This window comes from Chanodichthys erythropterus, chromosome 17 (genome assembly GCF_024489055.1).
Source record: "Chanodichthys erythropterus isolate Z2021 chromosome 17, ASM2448905v1, whole genome shotgun sequence".
In the NCBI taxonomy this organism is placed as follows: domain Eukaryota; kingdom Metazoa; phylum Chordata; class Actinopteri; order Cypriniformes; family Xenocyprididae; genus Chanodichthys; species Chanodichthys erythropterus.
Genome location: NC_090237.1, coordinates 38,057,401 through 38,082,446, shown reverse-complemented (window position 1 = coordinate 38,082,446; position 25,046 = coordinate 38,057,401). Strand labels below are relative to the sequence as shown.

The window sequence follows — 25,046 nt, the reverse complement described above, 5'->3', positions numbered from 1 at the left end:
TTGTGCCACGTTCTAGTGATATAGTGGCTCCCAGTGCCACATTTTGTAAAGTATACACTCTCACCCCATTCCTTGCGAATAACCGAGAGAAACGCGGCTTGGCTTTGGATGGCAAACTCAAACATGAAGACACAAATTTAGCATCGAGTACACTGTAAGTACACTTGTTCTTTCATTTGAAAGCAGATTGTGTTTCTTGGTATGTTTATTAATTTACCTCTCAATGGCATCAAAAGGTTAAGAGAGGGAGCCAATAAGGAAATTCTGGGCATCATTGTTTCTTATAAGGTGAAAGTGAAGCTGGTGGTGTCCCGTGGAGGGTAAGTTTACATTTTGCTCATCTTGTGTGGTTTGTGATGCTGGAATAAAGTTCAAACTTTACAATTAGGTTAAACAAATGTCATAGCACTTACCAGGAATTTGTGCTACAGACAAAATTCAGAATTTCAGAATTCAGAATTCAGAATTCACTTTACGAAGCAACTTAAGATTTTTATCTGGTAGTACATACATTTTGGAAATCCCATAAAATCCCATAGATGCACATTGAATAAGGGGCCACTCTTAAAGGGTTAGTTCACCCAAAAATGAAAATAGTGTCATTAATTACTCACCCTCATGCCGTTCCACACCCGTAAGACCTTCGTTAATCTAAGATATTTTTGTTGAAATCCGATGACTCAGTGAGGCCTCCATAGCCAGCAATGACATTTTCTCAAGATCCATTAAAGGTACAATTTGTGATATTTTTTTTCCACTAGAGGTCGCTAGAAGCCTATTCAAAACAAAGGCATAGTTTGATGACGCCAAGTTTTAGAGCGGAAACTTGGGACATGTGGTCTCCATCTCAATGGACGGTGCAAAAGAATAGGGATTGGAGTGTGGAAGAACTCATGTTCGTGGATGTGATTATTAACGTTGCTGTAGTATGAAGCAGAGCAGGACCTGCTTTACAAGTAGTTGAAAACATTAGAGATATTGTTAGTAATCAGCTGGACAAAATATATAACACTAGCCTAGTGGTTTTTGGATATTTTACTGCAAAAATTTTACATATTGTACCTTTAATGTACTAAAAACATATTTAAATCAGTTCATGTGAGTACAGTGGTTCAATATTAATATTATAAAGTGACGAGAATATTTTTGTTGTGCCAAAAAAACAAAATAATGACTTATTTAGTGATGGCCGATTTCAAAACACTGCTTCACGAAGCTTTGGAGCACTATGAATCAGTGTATCGAATCATGATTCGGACAGCTTTAATGCGGTAATCCAAACACGTAATCCAAACAGGCAGGGGTCTAAATCCAAAGATCAGTCCATACAAAACATAGAAAAACACAAACAGAAGCCGGTGACATTAAGTGAAACCACAATAACAAAAGCAGAAACAAACCAGGATTAAATAGACATACACTGTCATGATCACCAGTGAGAGTGCCCTTTCAGCCACTAGAGGGCACTCCATCCCAGACTCTTATTTCCACCCATTACATGTTACATTTTGTTATTGTTTTTGATGGACTGATTACCTGGCTTTTGACCCATGCTTGTTTGTGGACTACGATTTTGGATTACCCTAATAAAAACACCTGCACTTGGATCTGTCTCTCGTCTCCGTGTGTGAGCCACCGTGACAGAAAACTCCAGCATCTAAGGATCCAGCAGGATGGGGATCCACATCACTCCTCCTACCACTGTGAGGAAACGGATGGCTCGCCTGAGCAATCTAACCACCCTGCGGCAACAGGGTCATCAGGTCGGTGGATTGGCACAAATGTTTTGGACCCTGGCGGCAGGGCTAGGTTACAATGATGCATGTCTGATTGACCTTTTCAACGGTTGTCTGGATGACTCGTTGCCGTCGAGGGAGATAGATGGATTGGGTGACATGGATTTTTGGGGGTTCGTCTACTACCTCGAAGATCGGGGTAGGGGGACCTCATCTGATCTACCAGGCAGTGTACATGCTTCAGCCCATGAATCCGTTCCAGAAGTCACAGGGAAGGTAGGCACTGAGCTTCTTCTTAACCCTGGTAAAAGGAGGAGGAGGAGAAGGAGGAAGGTTCCCTCCTTCCCCCAAGGTCCAGAGCCCGCTCCAGTCAGTGAGCCCGCTCCAGCCAGTGAGTCCACTCCAGAGCCTGCTCCAGCCAGTGAGTCCACTCCAGAGCCCGCTCCAGCCAGTGAGTCCACTCCAGAGCCCGCTCCAGCCAGTGAGTCCACTCCAGAGCCCGCTCCAGCCAGTGAGTCCACTCCGGGTGAGTCACCGCCTCACCCTCATAAGCGGAGGAGAAGGAGGAAAAGGGCTTCCTCCGTCCTACAAGGCCTGGAGACCACTCTAGTGGTTGTTCGTGGGTTCTCCAAGCGCCTTGCCCTGCCGCCTGAGCAGCCCGAGCCTGCTGCCATCACCGAGCTGTCCGCTCTCTCTGATACGACCACGGAGGTCGTCCCCGAGCTGCCCGCTCTACCTGATATGGCCACAAAGCACCCTTGGCTAGTCCTGCCACCGCCGTCCAAGCCTTCTGCCCTGCCGCCTCTGCCCAGGCTACCTGAACAATTGAGACTCCCCTGGTCTGTTCCTCCAGCGCCACCCTGGCACTCAGCCAGGATTCCAGGACCGCTGGAACCGGCCGGGTCTGTTCCTCCAGCGCCACCCTGGCACTCAGCCAGGACTCCAGAACCGCTGGAACCAGCCTGGTCAGTTCCTCCAGCACCGCCCTGGTTATCAGTTGGGCACCCTGGGTCTGGCCCACCATCCCTCCCCCTGATCCTCCTCCTGTCCACCTCCCTCCTGAGTTTTTGTGTTTTTTTTTTTTTTTTTTGTCTGGTGGAGCGTCTGGTAGCCGCTCCTTTGAGGGGGGGAAATGTCATGATCACCAGTGAGAGTGCCTTATCAGCCACTAGAGGGCACTCCATCCCGGACTCTTATTTCCACCCATTACATACACTACACTACCCATAACGCACTGCCGGATTCATTACCCCTTTATCACATCATTACAACCAGCTGTCATGTATTATGTAATCAGTGTCTGTCTATTTATACCCTGTCTGTTTCTGTTCACATCCTGGAGTTTTCAGTTCTCATTCCCGGGTTTGTGTTGTTTCCTGTTCCCGTGTTTTGTTATTGTTTTTGATGGACTGATTACCTGGCTTTTGACCCATGCTTGTTTGTGGACTACGATTTTGGATTACCCTAATAAAAACACCTGCACTTGGATCTGTCTCTCGTCTCCGTGTGTGAGCCACCGTGACATACACTAATGATGAAACACAAAACAGCTGTGTGCAATGAACGGGATAATGAGTCCGGGAAGTGAGTTATGGGAATTGAAGTCCAAGTGAGGTGAACAATAGTCCATGTTGGAGTGCCCTCTGGTGGCTAAATTGGGCACTCCAACTGGTGATCATGACCAGACCAGGCGGGTTTCAACGGGTCAGACGGCCTGGGCGGCGGCAGCAGGGCAGACCAAGGGAGCTCAGAGACCATATTAGGAAGAACGGGCTGCTCATTGACAGCCTCCGAGGCCATATCATGGAGAGCTGGCTGCTTGGTGACGGCCACGCAAGACCACCAAAACGTAAAAGGTTAAGACCACCCTCTGGGCCATGACTGGACTGACATTGAGAGCGGGCTGCTCTGGGACGGCAGCGGGCTCAGGCTGGCAGACTGGTCCTTGGTCAAAGGAGCCTGAATGTATCCTCCAGGCACGCAGGACCACCAAAACATAGAGGGTGACGGCAGCCTTCTTGGCCATGGCAGGACTGACAGGAAAAGCGTGCGACTCTGGAGCAGACTCACAGGCTGGAGCAGGCTCTGGGAAGGCCTCCAGGCCTTGAGGGATGAAGGAAGCTTTCCTCCTCCTCTTCCTCCTTTTATGTGGGTGAGGCGGTGACTCTGTGCCTACCTCCTCTGTGGGCTCTGGAGCAGACTCACAGGCTGGAGAGGGCTCTGGAGCGGACTCACGGACTGGAGCGGCCTCACGAGCTGGAGCGGGCTCTGGAGTGGACTCACAGGCTGGAGCAGGCTCTGGAGCAGACACACGGGCTGGAGCGGGCTCTGGAGCGGACACACGGGCTGGAGCAGACTCTGAAACGGACTCACGGGCTGGAGCAGGCTCAGGAGCGGACTCACAGGCTGGAGCAGGCTTTGGAGCGGACTCACAGGCTGGAGCGGGCTCTGGAGTGGACTCACGGACTGGAGCGGGCTCTGGAGCGGGCTCACGGGCTGAAGCGTTCTGGAGCGTACTCTCGGGCTGGAGCGGGCTCACAGACTTGAGCGGAGTGACGGGCTGGAGTGGGCTCTGGAGTGGACTGATGGGTTGGAGCGGGTGCTGGAGGTATCCGAATCTGCCCATTCTTCCGAAGATACAGGTAATTGGAGAAATTCCAGAAATTTAACCCCTTCACCAGCTCCATCTCCCTCTGCGGCAGAGGGTCATCTGAGCAATTATTAAATATGTCCTTGAGGACTGCATCAGGAAGATTAAACCTCCACGCCCGTGACCAGAACTTCTGGGTGAAGGCCCTCACCTCCATTCTCCTCTGGCGAAGTGTAGTCAAATGGATCTAGGCATGATTGTGGTTTCTGTCACGTAAGGCACAGAGACGAGAGGGTAAGATTCATATGCAGCTTTAATGGGGTAATCCAAACACGTAATCCAAATAGGCAGGGGTCAAAATCCAAAGATCAGTCCATACAAAACAAAGAAAAACACAAACAGAAGCTGGTGACATTAAGTGAAACCATGATAACAAAAGCAGAAACAAACCAGGAATAAATAGACAGACACTAATGATGAAACACAAAACAGCTGGGTGCAATGAATGGGATAATGAATCCGGGAAGTGGGTTATGGGAATTGAAGTCCAAGTGAGGTGAACAATAGTCCATGTTGGAGTGCCCTCTGGTGGCTAAATAGGGCACTCCAACTGGTGATCATGACAAAAGGTTCTTTATTGGCATCAATGGTTCCATGAAGAACCTTTAACATCCATGGAACTTTTCCATTGGACAAAAGGTTCTTTATAGTGGAAAAGGGTTCTTTAGATTATAAAAATGTTCTTCACACTTGTTCTTTAAAGAACTGTTAAAGGTGGGGTAAGCTATATTTAAAACAAAACTGTGTGGAAGTTAGTCGGGCCGACACCAACAATCATCTGAATGCCAATCAGCATTAGGGGGCTTATGACGGTCGAGGAAAAAGAATGATTAAGATGTGGAGATGTGAAGAAAGACTGTAGAAAGAGAGATGAGATAATACAAAAGAGCTCAAAAGAATTTCACTGGAATGAAGGTATATGACTGGGCAAGCGCTATAGGACCTGCATTAATATTAGAAAAGCTTTCCAGCGCTGGAGAGAGCTGAGCAAAAAGGCCTGAAAACTGGAGGCTGTTTTGATTCTGCTTCACACGAGAGTAACACTGGGTTTGAGTGTCATTGATTGTCTGGAGCTGCTGTGCTGTTGGTGTCTAACACCAAACTCTTGTTTGTGTTTACTATTGTGTATTATACGTTCCTTTTTGTGCTTCCTTGTCGTTCGTTCATCATCTGTGCTTTATTTTTCGTGAAGCATTATTTTGTTGCGTGTTAGCTGTGATAAACAAACATCCACTCACATTGTGTGTGTAACAGTGGCCAGCTAGTGAGAGTTGTGTAGGTAAATCACTGCACACTGACAACTGCTAGAGGAAGCTGTGTTTAGCATCATTGTTAGTGCACTCAACCACATGCCAGCAGCGATCAGGGTTCGAAACCGTCTCGAAGCAGGGTTGTTCCAATTAGGATTGGTGGGTGACTTTTGGAGACGGACCAATGAAGAGAGGGGTGGGTTTGTTGTGGTTGATTTCAAATATCAACAATGTCCAACAGCATTTTTGAAATATGGCTTACCCCAACTTTAAGTAAAAGTTTCTTTGGGGAACCAAAAATGGTTCTTCTGTGGCAACACTTAGATGCTAGGGACCAGAATATCAGAGAGACTTGGCTTTTTTGACATGGGCAAGTAAGCCACATAGCAATCACTCAAAAAATGGTAGCAACTGCATAGCAGCATACTAAATACATCCATGACACCCTGACTGCATCCGAAATTGCATACTTCCCTACTACATAGTAGGCGAAAAACATGTATGTAACAAAAGAAGTATGTTCGAATTCATAGTACTCATGAAAGAGTAGGAAAAAAGTACTCAGATGACCTATTACTTCCGGTAACATTCTGAAGTGTGTATACGATGGACACTTTACTATCCCATGGGAGAGGATTTGTGAATGGCAGTAAAGCGATGCAACTGACGCTGGTAGGTCACATGATAATGGCAGCATGGCAAATGTAGTGTGCCCAGATTACATTCTTGCTACACATATTCATACTACACGAGAATTAATCTACATTCACAAACCCTAAATGTGAAAAAACTTATTCAAATTACTTATTCAAAATAAGTGCCTACTCAAGAGAGTATGCAATTTTGGATGCAGCCCCTGTCAATGTAAGGATGGTTCACAAAACCTTTAGAAAATGTAAAAATCTTGTTAAATGATTTGTGATTGCTTGAAAAGGGATTTGTAGTGCATGACCATTAAAAAACATACAAAAATGACAATATCAGATCAGTTCGACACCCTTTATGCATTCTAGGGTTACATTAAAAGGACTTTGCTAGGTCAATATGATACACTAAAGAAATAATGCCTTAATCATTGTAATACAGTAAGATCATGCTGTTTATTTTTTTCTCAGACTGCTGGGAGATCTTGCCTCAAGGTACTGTGATCTTTTATTCATTCCTTTAGAAATTCTAATATTTTTGTGTAATGTGTGTAAATGTTTCACAGCTTCACTTTGAAACCAGATTAAAGCTGATCCATGACTGGGGCTGCATGACCATATACTGAAAAGTCTGTCTTCAGTATATGGAGACAGACTGACAAACTGACTCCAGCCAATCGTGCATATTATAGTTCCCTTTCGATGGGAACTCGCACTGCGTCTGACAATATTCTATGGGGAATGCCTCAGCATGACCGGTGTCTGAAGTATATGTGCAAAGGTGACAATTGTATTGGCCAGCGACAGCCTATGACGTCACTACCAGTGCTACCATGAGTATAAAAGGGTGCCTGAGGAATACGTCATCTACTTCTTCATCTACAGGAGTTGTTTGTTTTTAGCTTATCAGTAAGCATTCAAAATGGAATCTGGTGGTAGCAAGGCATTTAGGAAGTGTGTCCTCGTTATTTAACACCTGATGATACACACAACTTTTGTACTGTTTGTTTGGGCGAAGAGCACACACTCTCAGTAATCTGAGATTAGCCATATTCTGTTGAAGGAATATTCCTTACAATTCCTTCGTAAGGAATATGACCGTTCCAATGACTCTTACTGACCCTCACGGTCGCACTGGTAGTGACATCATAGGCTGTCGCTTTCCAATATGATTATTGCATTGCACACATTCTTCAGACACCGGTCACGCTGAGGAGTTCCCCATAGCAAATTGTCAGATGCAATGTCTCGCTACCCTTCTCAGGGAACCTAGATTATATTTGTAACCCAAGATGATTCCTATAAGTAGCCAAGCCTTTGGCCAGAAGCACAGGCAGACTCAAACACTTGATAAGATGCCATCAATTACTGGACCATTTGTGCAGATGCTTTTAGGCCAGTGGTTCCAGCACTCTGTTAGCACCTCATGAGTGGTGGGATTGAGGTTTGGGAGCAGCGCTGGCCAGGGTTTATTTGGTTATCATGGCTACTGGATGCATGATTTGTGTTTCCCTCTCCAGTGATGTTGCTGTCGAGCTCCCCTTTACATTAATGCATCCCAAACCATTGGAGGAATCGATCTACAGAGATGGTATTTGCCAGACTGCCTTTTTATCTGCTTTCATATTGCTCTGATGAACTAGTTTAAAGCTATGATTTATTTTTTGCATGTTCCGGTAACTAAAACATATAATTTTCCTTGTACAGGAATATAACTATATTTTAATGAATATGATATACAAATGTAATAAATATATAAATATTTATTTTAAAATATATAAATATTTTAATTGAAGACTTTTAAAATTCATTTCCTAACATGACAGTACTGAATTACAGCTTTAAAAAATATATGTAAAGAGCAAAAGCTAAAAAAAAAATATTTATACTAACAATACATTTTTTGTTGATAGGTGCCAGTGGGTGAAAGTTTAGTTGCAATAAAATTCAAAAATAATTATGTCACTATGTGCAGACATTTATAAATGGGTATATGGGCAGTGGTAAATAAATACCTACAGAATTCCAATCAGTATTCGTTCTGCATCCTTTCTGTTTTAGCCCCAGAAAATGATGCCCCCATTGACACAAACCTCATTGAATTTGACACAAAGTAAGTGAAAGTCTTTTCTATGGTTTAATTGGATTTTAACCTACTAAACTGATTTGAGATTTATGGTTATATATAGTTACACATATGTCTTATGTTGCTTGTTAATTTAATGGATTCATATATTTTGTTTAATCAAAAAATCTGACAGTCATATGCACTACCGGTCAAAAGTCTGGAATAATTGAGATTTTTTCATGTTTTTGTAAGAAATTTCTTATGCTCACCAAGGCTGCATTTATTTGATCAAAAATACAAAAACAGTAAAAACAGTAAAAAAGAAAAAAAAAAAAAACCCTGTAAAAACAGTCCCATGATCCTTCAGAAATTATTCCAATGTGCTGATTTAGTGCTCAATTATTATCAATTAATTAACCAATTGGTGCTTAGTTAATAATAATGGTTCTTCTTATTATTAATGTTGAAAACAGTTTTTGCTGCTTAATATTTTGGTGGTAACCAAATCAGGATTCTTTGATAGAAAGTTCAAAAGAAAAGCTTTTATTTGAAATAGAAATCTTTTGTAATATTATGTCTTTACATGTTTTTTGTCTTTAAATGTCTTTACTGTCACCTACGATCATCAAGTGTGTCCTTGCTGAATAAAAGTGTTAATTATTTTTCTTTTTTTAAATCTTACCTAAAACGGACCATGGTTCTGAAGGATCATGTGACACTGAAGACTGGAGTGATGATGATTGTGTAATGAATGCAGCTTTGATCACAGGAATAAATTATATTTTAAAATATATTCAAATAAAAAACTGTAAAATGTTAATAATATTTCACTTTTTACTGTATTTACTTTCCATAGGCCGCAATGCATTTTATACTGTACAAACCGTACTTTTTATCCCCCTACCCTACCCCTAACCCTAAACCTAGCAATCACAGGAAACTGTGCACACCTTTATTTTCTCACAAAAACATCATTTAGTATTTTTATTAATTAATTTACATTGTGGGTACCGGTGGCTTGTCCCCACGATGTAGATGAACTCAAGTTTATATTACATCGTGGAGACATTTGGTCCCCACAATGTATAAACAAAAGCACACACACACACAGGTTTGTTTTGCTATCAAAGTGACACACAAACTCAGAATAATTAACATTTTATAATATTTTTGAAAGAACAAAAAGGTCTCATTCATTAACATTAGTTAATGTACTAACTAACATGAACAAACAATCAGCAATAAGCATTTGTTACAGTATTCATAAATATTAGTTCATAAAAATAAAGTCTTTCATTGTTTGTTAGGTCACAGTGCATTAACTAATGTTAATAAATGCTGAAATTAACATTAGCTAAGATTAATAAATGCTGTAGAAATATTGTTCATTCTTAATTCATGTTAACTAAAGTAGTTAACTAATGCTAACGAAACCTTATTGTAAAGTGTTACCTGCATGTTTTGCCTATAAGAAACTAGAACAGCTTGTAATGCAGAGCACAAAAGTGGTTTTAGGGAAACAACTGAAAGCTTCTCTGACTGTCCCTAGTGACGATGACATCATCTTCGAGGACTTTGCTCGGCAACGACTGATCGGAGCAAAAGACGACAAAGATGAAGATGAGGAGGGTGCCGATTCGCCCAAACTGAATGACAGATAGATGCTCAGATAAGAGGTTCCTGTGTTGTGACGATACGAGAGACCCTTTCTGGATAACCTGGAAAAATGGGACACCCTTTAACACACTCACAGTGGTGCAGTTGTTGTGTTCTTGTTCACATTCGTCTCTTCCATCCTGCGAGGGTATAAAATAAAAACTTAAGTGTAGAAAAATGTGACCTTGTCGTTGAAGCGATTAGAAGGTGAGGTTTTAGTTGATAGGCCGCCCACTGAGTGCCTCGGATATTTGAGGGTCTTTTGGGGTTGAGGCAATGGCTTCTCATAATAGCTAAATCAAACGTCAGTGGTAGCATGCCTTTGTTGTTGCTTTGTTTTATAGATTCTTCCTTTGATTAGAACAGAGGGGGAGTTTGAGGGTCGTGGCTTAGTATTAAACCCTATTTAATGTATGGAATTTGTTCTGTTTTAATTACTCTAAAAGGGACTGGATTTACTATTTTTTATTATAAAAAGCTGCCAAATTGATTAATCTTTATAATGTCTCATGTCTCAACTGAGACACTTTTTTCCACGTTTCAAAAGAACCAATGTCTCATCTAATCTAAAAGTTATCATATATATATATATATATATATATATATATATATATATATATATATATATATATATACACGATACATGACATTGCAACAACCATTTATGACATTTTTTTCTCTTCAATGGTTTCTAAAAGTGGGTTTCTATGAAATCATTTAATTGTAAACAATGCCTATATATCTTTAAAGGGACAGTATATTATTATAGGATATTTTTACATAATTGAAGCTTCTCAAACAAAGTATCAATGAATAGTTGTGTGCTACAACCATTCCAGTTACAGTATCTATTCTGAATAAATTATATATATACTTAAATCTGTTTCAAATCCATCAAATGAAAAATTTTGAAGAATGTACTGTTTTTTTAATGCTATCATAATTAATAGGGACTGCAGCTTTTAAGTGTCAATAAAGATTAAAAAGCACCATAAAATAATCATTAAAATTCAACTCAACTTGTGGCTATTGTATGAATAATTTTGAAAAAATCTAAGTTTGTGAATGAATTATTTAGTGTGAACCTGATCAAATAATTCATTGAAAAGATCAGGCTCAAATAAATAAATAAAATAATAATATAAAAAATAAACGTTGAATCAAGAATCACTACTTAAACTCTCATGAACTATGGCCAAGTAGATGTTGGGGCAGATGTCAAGATGTTCAATGTTTAACGATTCAATCTGTCTGTTCCTCTAGCAATCACATGGACTGTGACTAATTCTTTTAATATGGTTTTGCTCCATATGGTCATATTGGAAACTTGAAAGCTCCAGTCCTTATTAAATTTATGAAAAAACAGCACATTCTTTAAAATTTCTCTTGTGTTTCATGAAAGAAAGTCATCTAGATTTAGAACAACATCACAGTAAATAAATGATGACGGAATTTTCATTTTGGGGCAAACTATTGGTTTAAATATTCTATGGACAATTTCCTATTTGACTGACTCCTCTAGACTTATCCAGTTATTCTCTGAGCTGGAGACCCACTAAAATCAAAAGACACTTAATTGGAAATGTAGCCTTTTTTACATTGCAAAAATGATGTGCTTTCTATATGAATGAGGCCTTGACATACTGCATGAAACGTCAATAATTTGTATGTTTTGTGAAAGAAAGAAAGATAGATAGAAAGATGTTTAAATGAAAATGGATTGTTCATTGAACTGATATATAATAATTTCCATGTGCTGGATAAACCACAATTCTAAAATAAGTAAACTTGATTATTGACATAAGGCAAGAGAATGATATTGATGATCAAATGTAAGAAGAAATTACAATATATTAAATATATACTATGTTGTATATATCAAAGTCTTTGTTTCTTCTTTATATTCTATGTATTTGTGTGTGAGTGTGTGTGTGTGTGTGTGTGTGTGTAGATGATAGATTATCCCTGCGTCCCAATGTTCATACTATCCATCCTAAATAGTATGTGAGATTAAAATAAGTATGTCCCAAAGCATAGTATGTTGAAAAGAGTATGCCAAAAGTCCCCGGATGATCTACTATTTCCGTTAGATTTTCGAAGTGTGGATCCGTGCACACTATAGAGGCTAATATTGCCCACAACCCATTGCGCATTGGACGAGGATTCAGTTCAGAACTACAAACACGAGTAAAAAGTGTTAAAAACTACAAAACATGCCGGATATGCATGATCAACGCTGAGAGTTTGAGTGACTAATAATCAGTTTAACCTGATAGAAATTATTTATTTAATGTTACCCGTGTTATTTTTCATCTGCAAAACCAATGTGGACTTTTATAAAGATCCGAATGGCCATTAAGTTTTAAATGCATCATTATGCATTAATATGAGGAGAGTTCTCCACATGAAAGACCCGCGACTGCAGATCAACGTGCTGCATTTCACTCCGATACAGTAGGAAATTAGCTAAATGAAATGTGGAGGATGTAAGATGATTGACAGGCCAGTTTACGGTGACAGTTGCGACAGAGAGAAAAGATGCGATTGTATGATAGTAGCCTATGTCCCAAAGCTTGTCTACTCTTTTGCTACACACTCAAAAGTAAGTACTTTTTGTTCTCAGAAAGAGTACATACTTTTAGGGCGTAGTATAAGTAGGCAAATTGGGATGCAGCAAGTGACTCTGAAGACCTTGATGAACTGGTTCAGGTGTGTTTAATTAGGACTTGGGGACCAATGCCAGGTCATGTGTTTGATTCCCAGGCAGGCATGTGCACAGGTAGGGCTCAACCTGTGCCAAGCACATGCCCTTTTTGTCCTTACACTCCGAAGTGCCTTTTTTTGGGGAGGTGTTTTATTTTATTTGTTTATTTTCTTGAATAAATCAATGGTATTGGTCACCCTTTACGTCTGTCTGTCTGATTTACAAATATATTTAGCCTAATAAAGGTATTAAAAAGAGCTTGTGACAAAATCTTTTTGGTTCCGCTCAAACTGTCAGCCAAACCTCTTAACTCCACCCCCTGAGTGCAGCGAACTGAAGTTCCACAGCAGAGCAGCTAAACGTCTTGCTACAGTAAATAAAAATCTTGTTGTTTGAATAAGTAGGCTACAACGTTGTCTTTACGAAATTAACATTGGTATGTCTATAAAGTTTCATATTTTATGCATTTGAGGCCTGAGACCGGCGGTGGAGAGAGAATGAGGGGGGTAGCATTTGCCTTCTAAGTTAGTCATAGCCAATAGCCTTAAATAGCCTGTGCATACAGACAGTACAGTAGTATTACATCTTTTATAAATTGAGATTTTGGCCAAAAACTGAGCGCTCATAACATATTGATGATTACGTAGCATGTAGCCTAATGTGATGCCATCGATTTAACGTTTTTATTTTGCACATATTCGCTGGTCAAAAACTCAGCGTTACTGCATTTGAGTTTGAAAAAAAGCGACTGAGTGATCCCCGTCATCAGCTAACGTTGGGTAAAATATATTTCTAAGGAATTTCTTCTTTGATTTATGATGGCTATCTGCTGATACACTTAGGCCTAATTCATTAACATTTAATCATATTATATATGGTCACACAGTATGGTTAATGTTTACGATGTTAATATGTATTTGCTCGCTAGATAATTTTTTTAATCTAGTATTGTATACTCCCCGCTCATCTTCACATGTAACATAGTAAAACATGGTTTTACTACAGTAATGTTGTAGTAACTAAAAAACATTACCGAATCGTCAGGTCACTGTGCTTCTTTATATTTTATCATGCAGATAAAATATAAAGAATATATAATATATAAAAAATATTTTATTGTGCCCTTTTCAGTTTCAGCACATGCCCCTCAAAAGGTCTGTGCACGGCCCTGTTCCCAGGGGAAGCAGGAACTTATACAGTGTGTACCTTGAATGCAGTTTTAGGAAGTGGTCCTTCTTAGTCAAACATGGATACAAATTGGATCAGGCTCTCACTGGTAATCTAAGGATAGTACTATGGATGAGACAGAGAGGCAGCGACTAATAAAAGCTTAGACATCTGTCACGAGGTGACAAATTTCAACTGTCAAGGTGGAACTAATGTTCGATGCGATTGCCTCCCGCCGGACCAATAACAACGGAACACCGGGCTAGTTCCGGTTTAGCGAAAAATCCCAGTGAATGGGGTGATTAGTGAAGTTTGCCGGCAGTGGTGCACATTGGGACACGTTGCCCTTAGGGTAGGATAAAAGGAGAGAGGATGCACTAAAAGGGGCGTTTTTTTGTTTCTTTTGTTTGGGGACTGCGAATCTTGGAGGAAGAGTGAGCGGTGGAGAAGAGGAAGTGGGACTGGCAATCAGGCACGGCATTGTGAGTTTGGGAGAGAGAGCACGTTGACTCAATCGGAAGGAGGAAATCGCTGGACAGTAAGATTGTTTGGGAGAGACTGTGAGTAGTTCAATTGATCTCCATCCTCTTCCTTGTTTATGGGACTTCCTGATGTGAATGCCAGGTCAGAAATGGGCAAAGGCCATCTATATATGTATTTCCCACTGAGTGTTGAATTGCAGTGATGAAGTGATGTGATGCACTGTTTTGATGTGTGAAGTGTGAACTTAAACCCGCCGGGTGTCCACTACTTACCTGAGCTTTCTGTCACGTTCTAAGAAGTAAGAAGAGGATTATGTATCTGTGTATCTACCTGCCTGCTTTGCAGTGAACTCCTCCCATTGTAAGCTCTGTGTCTGCCAGTCCTTCGAGAGGAAGTTATACCTGAATACTCACCTGATTGCTCTGCAGTGAAGCTCTTCCAGCTGTAAGTCCCCTGTCTGTCATTGTTGAAGAAGAGGATTACGTATCTGTGCATTTACCTGCCTGCTTTGCAGTGATCTTCTCCCATTGTAAGCTCTGTGTCTGCCAGTCCTTCAAGAGGAAGTTATACCTGAATACTCACCTGATTGCTCTGCAGTGAAGCTCCTCCAGCTGTAAGTTCTCTGTCTGTCATTGTTGAAGAAGAGGATTACGTAACTGTGTATTCACCTGCCTGCCTTGCAGTGAACTTCCCCTATTGTAAGCTCTGTGTCTGCCAGTTCTTAAAGAGGAAGTCATACCTGAATACTCGCCTAACTACTTGCAGTGAAGCTCCTCCAGCTGTAAGTTCTCTGACTGTCATTGCTGAATGAAGAGGATTACGTATCTGTGTATTCACCTGTCTGCTTGGTAAGCTCTGTGTCTGCCGGTCCTTTAAGAGGATTTGATATTGGAATACTTCCTGGACTGCTTGGTAGTGGAGCTACTCAGCCATCAGTTTCTATCTGTCATCTGTAGAAGAGGAGTACGTATTCAAACCACGTACCTTAACTGTTCCATCATAAACCCTCTGGTCGTAATTCCCGACCCGTCCTCCCTCAGGGAAGAAGGGAGTACGTCACCCAAAATACGTACCTGAACGGTCCTACAGTAGGCTCCTCCCAGTGTGGGCCTCTCTCCTATTGAAAGGCAGCGAAGCCACTCCCCAGAGCACCCCCCTATATCGTACTTTGTGGGTCTCCGGTGGGTCCACAGGACGGACGACCCTGCCCAGAAGACTCACCATTTTTAAATTCCCTTTTTATACTCAATAAAATACGGTATTACTTGAAGCCTTGTCTGTCGTCCTTGTCTGGCCTTTGTCCGACTCCCCAAGGGTGGTACGGGTTCTAGGGGTGGGTGTAGCCTGAAAGGCCTGCTCCGTGACACATCATTCACTTTGCATCAGAGTAAAAGACATGTTTTTTTTTTTCTTTTTTTAAATATGTTGGGCCTCATTTATAATTCGTGCGTACGTACAGATTTGATCTTAGAGTGTGCGTGCGCTTAAATCCATGCCAACACTCATTTTATAAAAACGGTCTTTGACATGAAAAAGTGCTTAGTATGGAAGCCACTAAATGAAAAAATTAAAACAGTAATTGTGACTTTTTTTATCTCAGAATTGCAAGATATAAACTAATATATATATATCTATATATATATCTATATATGTATTGTATATTATATTTATTATATTATATTACAGGCCTATATTATATTTAGATATTTTTTTCTGAAAAGATATGGAAGTATGCGTCCTTGAGATCTATTGTGACAAACCAATCCTCGGATTTGATTTGAGTCACGATTTGACTTAACGTCAGCATCTTGAATTTTAGCTTTTGAACTGCTCGATTCAGATGACGTAGATCTAAAATAGGGCGCAATCCCCCATCCTTTTTTGGAACCAAGAAATACCGGCTGTAAAACCCTGACTCCCTGTCGGCAACCGGAACCCTCTCTATAGCCTCCTTTGCTAATAAGGTTTTTATTTCTTGTTCCAACACCAAAGCCTGCTGAGGAAGCACTGACGTATGCAGCACTCCTTTGAATAGAGGTGGACGGCACCAAAACTGTATTTTGTAACCTTTCTCTATAATTTGCAGGACCCAACGTGAGATATTTTGAAGAGATTTCCACTCTACCAGAAAATCTACTAAGGGAACCAGCCTCTCGAGGCTGGCCTCTGGTGTTTTGTTCACAGCACATTTTTGATGTAAATTTATCCTCCTCAGAGGATGTGACGCAGTGTCGTGTTGATGTTCTGAACACTGCGTCACTAATTCGGTGGGAACCGCTGCGCCCCGAAGCACCAAGGGTGGCAGGGTTGGCAGAACGGCCCCCTGAGGGCCACGAGGTGGAACGGGCAACGTATACTGAGGTGTGTACCGCACCACCACGTGTGGGGCTGCCCTCAGAAGTCTGGCGTCAGGATTTCTTCTGCCCAGCCTTCTTCGCCTGAAGCAAAACCCTCAGGTCTGTTTTCGGCTTGGAAGGCTTGGGCTGAGAGTGCCGTCCCTGCCCACCGTGTCTTTGGGGTGGAGCTCGAGAAGCGACACTCTCTTTCTGCTGCGCTCGGTATGAGGAGCTGTACGGCTGGGACTGCTCACGCCCAGCAGCCCCAGAAGGTGGATGGCGGCGTGGAAGATACTTTTTAAACGCCTCCGCCTGCTTTTTAGCTTCCTAGAACCTGTCGACGACAGATGTGACTGCGTCGCCGAACAGGCCAGATGGTGCAAGCGGAGCGTCGAGGAAAAGGCCCTGTCTTTATCCTTCAACTCAGACAGATTAAGCCACAGGTGCCTCTCTGTCGCCACCAAGGCTGCCATAGACCACCCAACAGCTCTGGCGGTCTCCTTTGTGGCTCTTAGAGACAGATCTGTGGCTCGACGAAGTTCTCGAACAGCGTCCGAGCCAATCCCCTCCCCGCCATCCAGATCCTTCAACAGATCTGCTTGGTACGCTTGCAAAACAGCCATAGTATGCAAGCACGCACCAGCCTGACCTGCTGCCGTATATGCTTTTCCCACTAACCCTGATGTAGCTTTTAGTGGTTTAGTGGGAAGCGTGGGGGCCTTCAGGGACGATGCTGAACCCGGGGACAGATAACTCGCAAGCGTCTGTTCAACCCGGGGCATCGCCCCATAACCATGCTCTTTCAGCCCTCTTATATTAGAGTAGTGTTTCACATGAGGGCTGAAAAGACGTGATGAATATGGCTTTTTCCAAGTTTTAGATATCTCATCATGCAAATCAGGGAAAAAGGGAAGGCCCCGTGGTGGAAGTGCTTTGTCTGATGACAGAAACCACTCGTCCAGTTTGCTTTTTGGACAAGCGCCAAGATTCTCGGCTGGCCACTCAATGTTTAATTTTGACACAGCACGAGAAAGCACATCCACCAGCTCCTCGTACTCAGGGGAAAGTGATGGCGAGTCATCTTCCCCCATATCGATGCTCAGCACGTCTAATTCCTCAGAACTAGAGTGCTGATGCGACGAGCCCTCTCCCTGGGCGGAAGAAGCCGCGGGGCGGGCTTCCGACATCAGAGAGGGGGCACGGGATCTGCCAGGTGAAGGCTGAGAAAAAGCACTCGTGCTCGTATCAAGCCCCGCTGACAGATCCATCTGTGAGCCCCACGACATCTTTCTCTGCTCTGCCTCGGCAGCAGCGGGTCCAGAGCCGTGGGGAACGCTTGCCTGCGCACTTTCCTCGAAAAGTGCGAGGCGGGAGCGGAGCGTTCTCAGGGGAAGTTTTTCACAATGCTCGCATTCAGTCCCCTCGAAGGTTGAAAGAGCATGCTCCGCTCCCAAACACATAACGCACAAATCGTGTGTATCCCCACCCGAGAGAAAACGAGGGCAGGGAGGAGCACACGGTTTAAATGCTTGTGTGTTCGCCATAACTGATATATATTGTGCTTTATGATAACGGGACAGACAACAATAAATAGACAAAGACAGTTTCACATAGAGCGCTTTTGCTGAGGCAGAAAAGCTGAAGCCGGTTGCACCGGATGTGTATTTATCCTTTCCTGGTCGTGACGTCACCCGCCCATGACGTTCACCAGTGCATCAGATGTTATCACGCTGGAGGCGTTCCCAAAGCGTTCCTATAGGACGCAGCGCGAGTTCCCTCGAAAGGGAAAAATACCCCAAAAAATGAAAAATGACTCAGACAGCAAAACATTAAGGAAACAACTTATAAAATTACAAATCTGAAACATAAAGAACCAAACAACACAGACATCAGAACTGAATACTGTTCAAATCTAAAACAATACAAAGACACAGTTAGAGTGAAAAAGCAACACCATCTGACCAAAATTTTACAGTAAATAGAACATTCACTAAACCATAATCAGTTCTGGGATATGTGGAATAATCTGAGCACAACAAAACCACAAGACCTACCAATACAAGATAGAAATACAAGATAGAGAAATCTGGACAAAACATTTTGAAAACTTATATAAAGAAATTCCACCAAAACAACTCAAAGACAATTATAATCTGATCAACCAAAATCTACAAACTTATGAAGACAAAATTAAAAATAATCAAAATCCACTCGACTTCCCAATTACACATGAAGAACTGACAAACAAACTCAAAAGTAAAAAATGTAAGAAATCTTGTGGTGCTGACAGCATTCTGGATGAAATGCTGAAACACAGCACACCTGAACTGCAGATGGCTGTGCTCAAATTATTCAACATTGTACTTAGTTCAGGCTGTTTTCCTGACATCTGGAGCCAAGGACTTACTACCCCAATTCATAAGAGTGGGAATAAATTGGACCCTAATAATTTCAGAGGCATTTGTGTGAGCAGTAATCTGGGGAAGCTATTTAGCTATTTTAAACAATAGAATTGTAAACTTCCTTAATGAACACAATGTCCTGAGTCCGAGTCAGATTGGATTCCTTCCAAATCACAGAACAACCGACCACATTTTCACCTGTTGTGTTCTGTGAATCATTGTGATACGGAGTATGGTCGCTAGAGGGCAGTAAAACCTAATAAGAAACCTAGAGAGGCGATGAAGAAATGGAGTTGTTTATTTGCTATGGTAATGTTTACTGATGCTTCCTACATTAAAGACAACTGTTTGGAATTAGCTTTTGTTTTCATTCTTTTTTTACATCAACATCACATCACCCTATACACCCTAATCAATAAACACGTAAAACAGACCAAAAATATTTGCATGCTTTGTCAATTTCAAAAAAGCATTTGATTCTATTTGGCATGACGGATTATATTACAAACTTTTACAAAGCGGTGTAGGTGGTAAAGCTTATGACATGATAAAATCAATGTATTCGAACAACAAATGTGCAGTACGAGTTGGCAACAAACATACAGAATTCTTCACCCAGAAGAGAGGAGTACGGCAGAGCTGTAGCCTGAGTCCAACGCTGTTCAACATTTACATTAACGAACTAGCGGTGCAACGTTCTACAGCTCCAGGACTCACTCTACAAGACAAGAACATCAAACTGTTGCTGTATGCAGACGACCTGGTGCTGCTGTCACCCACTGCACAGGGACTACAGCAGCACCTGGACCTGCTGGAGAACTACTGCCAGAACTGGGCCCTGGCAGAAAACCTCAAGAAGACCAACATTATGGTCTTCCAGAAACACAGAACACAATGTCAGGAACACAGATACCAGTTCAAATCTTCGATAGTGTGATTCAGCCCATTGCGCTGTATGGAAGTGAGGTTTGGGGTCCACTCAGTGATCAGAGCTACACTAGATGGGACAAACATCCAACAGAATCCCTACACACAGAATTCTGCAAAATGATCCTAAAACTACAAAGAAGAACACCCAATAATGCATGTAGGGTAGAATTAGGCCGATTCCCCATTGATTATTAATTTGCAAAAAAGATCCCTCAAATTCTGGATGCATCTAAAATCAAGTCCCACAGAATCGCTACATTTTAAAGCATTACAAACCCAAGAACTGAACCCCGAAAAGAGTCCCCTCAGTCAGCTGGTTCTGAGACTTACTAACCCGACTAACTCTACTAACACCAACCAGTGTCAGACCAGCACTGCTGCTCATCCAAACATCAAAATTATCAAACAATCTAAAAATACATATCTGGAACACTGGAATAAGGAAACTAAGACATAAAGCAAATTACAATTCTCTGAACTCTGAAATCAAATTATGAATTAGAAGATCTACAAGCCTGATTCCAAAAAAGTTGGGACACTGTACAAATTGTGAATAAAAACAGAATGCAATGATGTGGAAGTTTCAAATTTCAATATTTTATTCAGTATACAACATAGATGACATATCAAATGTTTAAACTGAGAAAATGTATCATTTTAAGGGACAAATAAGTTGATTTTAAATTTCATGGCATCAACAAATCTCAAAAAATTTGGGACAAGGCCATGTTTACCACTGTGTGGCATCCCCTCTTCTTTTTATAACAGTCTGTAAACGTCTGGGGACTGAGGAGACAAGTTGCTCAAGTTTAGGAATAGGAATGTTGTCCTGTTCTTGTCTAATACAGGCTTCTAGTTGCTCAACTGTCTTAGGTCTTCTTTGTCGCATCTTCCTCTTTATGATGCACCAAATGTTTTCTATGTGTGAAAGATCTGGACTGCAGGCTGGCCATTTCAGTATCCTGATCCTTCTTCTACGCAGCCATGATGTTGTAATTGATGCAGTATGTGGTCTGTCATTGTCATGTTGGAAAATGCAAGGTCTTCCCTGAAAGAGACGACATCTGGATGGGAGCATATGTTGTTCTAGAACTTGGATATACCTTTCAGCATTGATGGTGCCTTTCCAGATGTGTAAGCTGCCCATGCCACACGCACTCATGCAACCCCATACCATCAGAGATGCAGGCTTCTGAACTGAGCGCTGATAACAACTTGGGTTGTCCTTGTCCTCTTTAGTCCGGATGACATGGCATCCCAGTTTTCCAAAAAGAACTTCAAATTTTGATTCGTCTGACCACAGAACAGTTTTCCACTTTGCCACAGTCCATTTTAAATGAGCCTTGGCCCAGAGAAAACACCTGCGCTTCTGGATCATGTTTAGATGCTTCTTTTTTGACCTATAGAGTTTTAGCCGGCAACGGCGAATGGCACGGTGGATTGTGTTCACCGACAATGTTTTCTGGAAGTATTCCTGAGCCCATGTTGTGATTTCCATTACAGTAGCATTCCTGTATGTGATGCAGTGCCGTCTAAGTGCCTAACTAAAATTACTTTAAAACAATCAACAATGTCAAACCAAAACCACTCTATATATTGAACAGAACTATAACTGCATCAACTCTCAGTATTAATGTCTATGATGAATAATATGAATACTACCCACTACCTACTACTAATACACTACCTGTCCCAACTTTTTTGGAATGTGTAGCTCTCATGAAATCCAAAACGAGCCAATATTTGGCATGACATTTCAAAATGTCTCACTTTCAACATTTGATATGTTATCTATATTCTATTGTGAATAAAATATAAGTTTATGAGATTTGTAAATTATTGCATTCCTTTTTTATCCACAATTTGTACAGTGTCCCGAACTTTTTTGGAATCAGGTTTGTATCTCCAAAGTGTCAAAGACACAAAGCAGAGACGGATCCTGACCATGTACAGGCTCAGTGAGCACAGTCTAGCCATCGAGACAGGCAGACACAGAAATGCCACAAATACACTCCTATAAGAGATCTCTACTTCACCAAATTCAGTAACTCAATAAAAAACTGTACAGCCATGACTGAAGTAGAGCAAATAAAGTTAATATTAGATGAGGGACCGACAGCAGCACTGGCTGTGAGATACGTGTGGTTTCCCTACCGTCCACTACAGTGACCCTCAGTACGTGTGTGTATATATATGTTAAAACACTGTGGTATCAAATGTTCAGACATGTTATGTTATAATATTTGATAGTGTTTTAATATTTGATAATGTTTTCTTCTATTATACAGATGTTTTTATTTTTGTTTTATGTATATGTGCTTTGGCAATATTGTATTATTTACAGTCATGTCAATAAAGCAATTTTGAATTTGAATGTATGTTTTGAAATACTAGAAAAAGGAGCAGAGACTATTTTGAATCGTGCAGGTGTGGGGCTAAAAAATCCACCCCCCTCAGGCCTCTACAGCAGACTACAAATATTCGAACAGCAACAACTACAAACTTTCCAATTACACCGCGAAAACAGTCAATAGTCTCCTGTCTGGAAAGAGATAGCAACACACACACACGTTTGTTTTTGTGAACTGTGGGGTCATTCCATAGGCGTAATGATTTTTATACTGTACAAACCGTATTTTCTATCCCCCTACACTACCCCTTCCCCTAAACATAACCATCACAGGAAACTGTGCACACTTTTCTGACAAAAACTCATTCTGTATGATTTATGAGCCTTTTGAAAATTGGGGACATGGGGTAATGTCCTCATCAGTCACCTCTTCTTGTAATACCTATGTCATACCCATGTCATTATATACATTTGTGTCCTGGTATGTCACAAAAACACGCACCCATACCTTCCCCCCAACACACACACACGGGGTGTGACAGGTGTTGTCTCCCTCTCCTGGTAGCAGTCTGTAGTGCTGGAGCAAAATAACTGTTTTTACTGACCCCTAAATAAAATACCTGCAGCTTTCTAACAGGGTCCTGCACAAACATTTTAGGTAGCAGATGCTCAAGTGAAAAATATTTTTTGAAAAATCTAATTGATTTGAATTCTTTAATAACCCAATCCAGTTCTGCATGCAAAGAAAAAAAAAAAGAAAAAAAAAAAAAAGAGTGCACATTGGTATTTAATTCTCGTTTATATCTCATATGTGCATATTTTCAAACTTGTTGACCTAATTACACATATTTATCAGCTATTTTACACTTTAACAAAACAGGATTTCCTTATATAAATGTTACAGTTTTAGCATATATTTTTTCAATTGGATATCTTATGATGAAAAGACTTTTCCTTTACTTATAAACTGAAGAAACTTTTGTCTTATTTCTTTTGTTCTCACTCCATAAACTATTGGGTTAAAACAACTTGGAAAAAGTAAGTACATTGTGCTAAAAAATACACGACTATTGGTAGAAAAATTATTTCTTATTCTGTATGACATAAATGCAATCAGGGCAAAAAATAAATTACTTGCCATTACAATGATGTGAGTAATGCAGGTGTTTATGGTCTTCATGTGGGCATTACCAGATTTCAACACAGAGGCAAAAATCACAAAATAAGAAACGGAAACGAGAATAAAATCTGCAGCTGGTATAAGGAAAACAGTCAAAAGTCCTACTAAGTTATTAATAGATATATCTCCACATGCTAACTGAACCAATGCCATGTGTTCACAAAAACAGTGATCGATGACATTTGTTGAACAAAATGAAAGTTTTCCAGCCAGAGAGACCATAGTGACATTCAGGAGTCCATTTCTGATAAATGGGACAATAAGATACTTTAGAAAGTTAGTGATTTCCATGTATTTGTGATAATTAAGAGGTTTGAATATCGCAAAGTAACGGTCCACTGCCATCCACAAAATCAAAGTAGACTGAAATGATCCAACATAACAAATACAAAACATTTGTACCAAGCAACCAGTCAGAGATATCCCATTCCAGTTAAATAAAAAGCTAAGAAGCATGTTAGGTACAAAAAATATAGGCATGATCAAGTCTACAACAGCCAATAAACTTATTAATACATACATAGGAGAATGCAGAGACTTCTGAGATATAATTAAACATATGAGACTAGAATTTGCCGTGATAGACAATAAAAACATCAGAAAGTAAGGAATAAATAAAAAAGGTCTCCATTCTTCAAGGCTGTGGAATCCAATCAGTTTTAAGTCTATGAATTAAACATTTCCTGCAGAAAGATTCTTCATGCCGATCAGTCCCTTTTTCAAACAGCGTTCTGTTCAAAGAAATAAGTTTCAAAGCCTGGAGACTAAAGCTACATTTGAAACTTTTACAAGTTAGATATTCAAAAAATTACTCAAAGAAAATACACCTAGACCACACAACTGAACTAAACAATATATGGTGCTATTTTTAATCTATATAGGCCTTTCATTCATTAACCTGTGGTCTTTCCAATATGCTGATCAATAGAAATCTATACCATTTCCTCATATAATGGTTTGTCTTACATTTCAGAGTGAAATGAAAGCTTGACACAAAACATGTTCTCTAAATACATCATGCTGTGTTCCCATGAGTCAACTATTCCCATAGAATGTTTCCATAGAGTAGTGATTGTCAAACACCATTTTCCCCCTTAAAATACAATGGTGTGTACATCTTCATAAGTGTAAAAAGTATTAAAAAAAAACCTAGATATTTAGATAAGGCCTAAATAATTTTCATTGCTTAATTTCTTTGCTTCACTTTAAATATTTTAATGTTTTATTTGAGAATAAAAATATATTAAATCACTCAAAGAAGTTAATTATTAATGCTAATAATAATTATAAGTAAATATTACATTATAACAGCAGCTCTGTATAGTAGAACTGTATAGCAGCACTAGAAGATAATAGTGTCATTGTTAGTTCAATATTGTCAAGTAAGTTCAGTATAGATTCATTCAGTTGTAAAAAATCAATAGTTAGTTATTTAGTTAATTTATCTATACTGCAGCTCTGGAGAAAACAGTGATGTCATCATCCAGCTC

At 40.6% G+C, this 25,046-nt stretch overlaps 1 protein-coding gene and 1 pseudogene across 1 annotated transcript in view; one reads left to right on the top strand and one right to left on the bottom strand.

Moving 5' to 3' along the window:
- arrb1 (arrestin, beta 1) overlaps positions 1-10,443 on the top strand; it is a 52,957-nt gene extending 42,514 nt beyond the window's left edge. Inside the window, exons 11-16 of the mRNA XM_067364868.1 lie at positions 17-154; positions 237-320; positions 6,752-6,775; positions 7,801-7,871; positions 8,342-8,393; positions 9,898-10,443. Coding sequence (XP_067220969.1) covers positions 17-154; positions 237-320; positions 6,752-6,775; positions 7,801-7,871; positions 8,342-8,393; positions 9,898-10,009 — 481 coding nt within the window. The 3' untranslated portion in view covers positions 10,010-10,443. The remainder of the gene's footprint in view (positions 1-16; positions 155-236; positions 321-6,751; positions 6,776-7,800; positions 7,872-8,341; positions 8,394-9,897) is intronic.
- Positions 10,444-23,310: 12,867 nt separating this feature from the next.
- LOC137004265 (olfactory receptor 52N2-like) lies at positions 23,311-24,258 on the bottom strand (annotated as a pseudogene).
- Between the last annotated feature and the right edge of the window lie 788 nt (positions 24,259-25,046).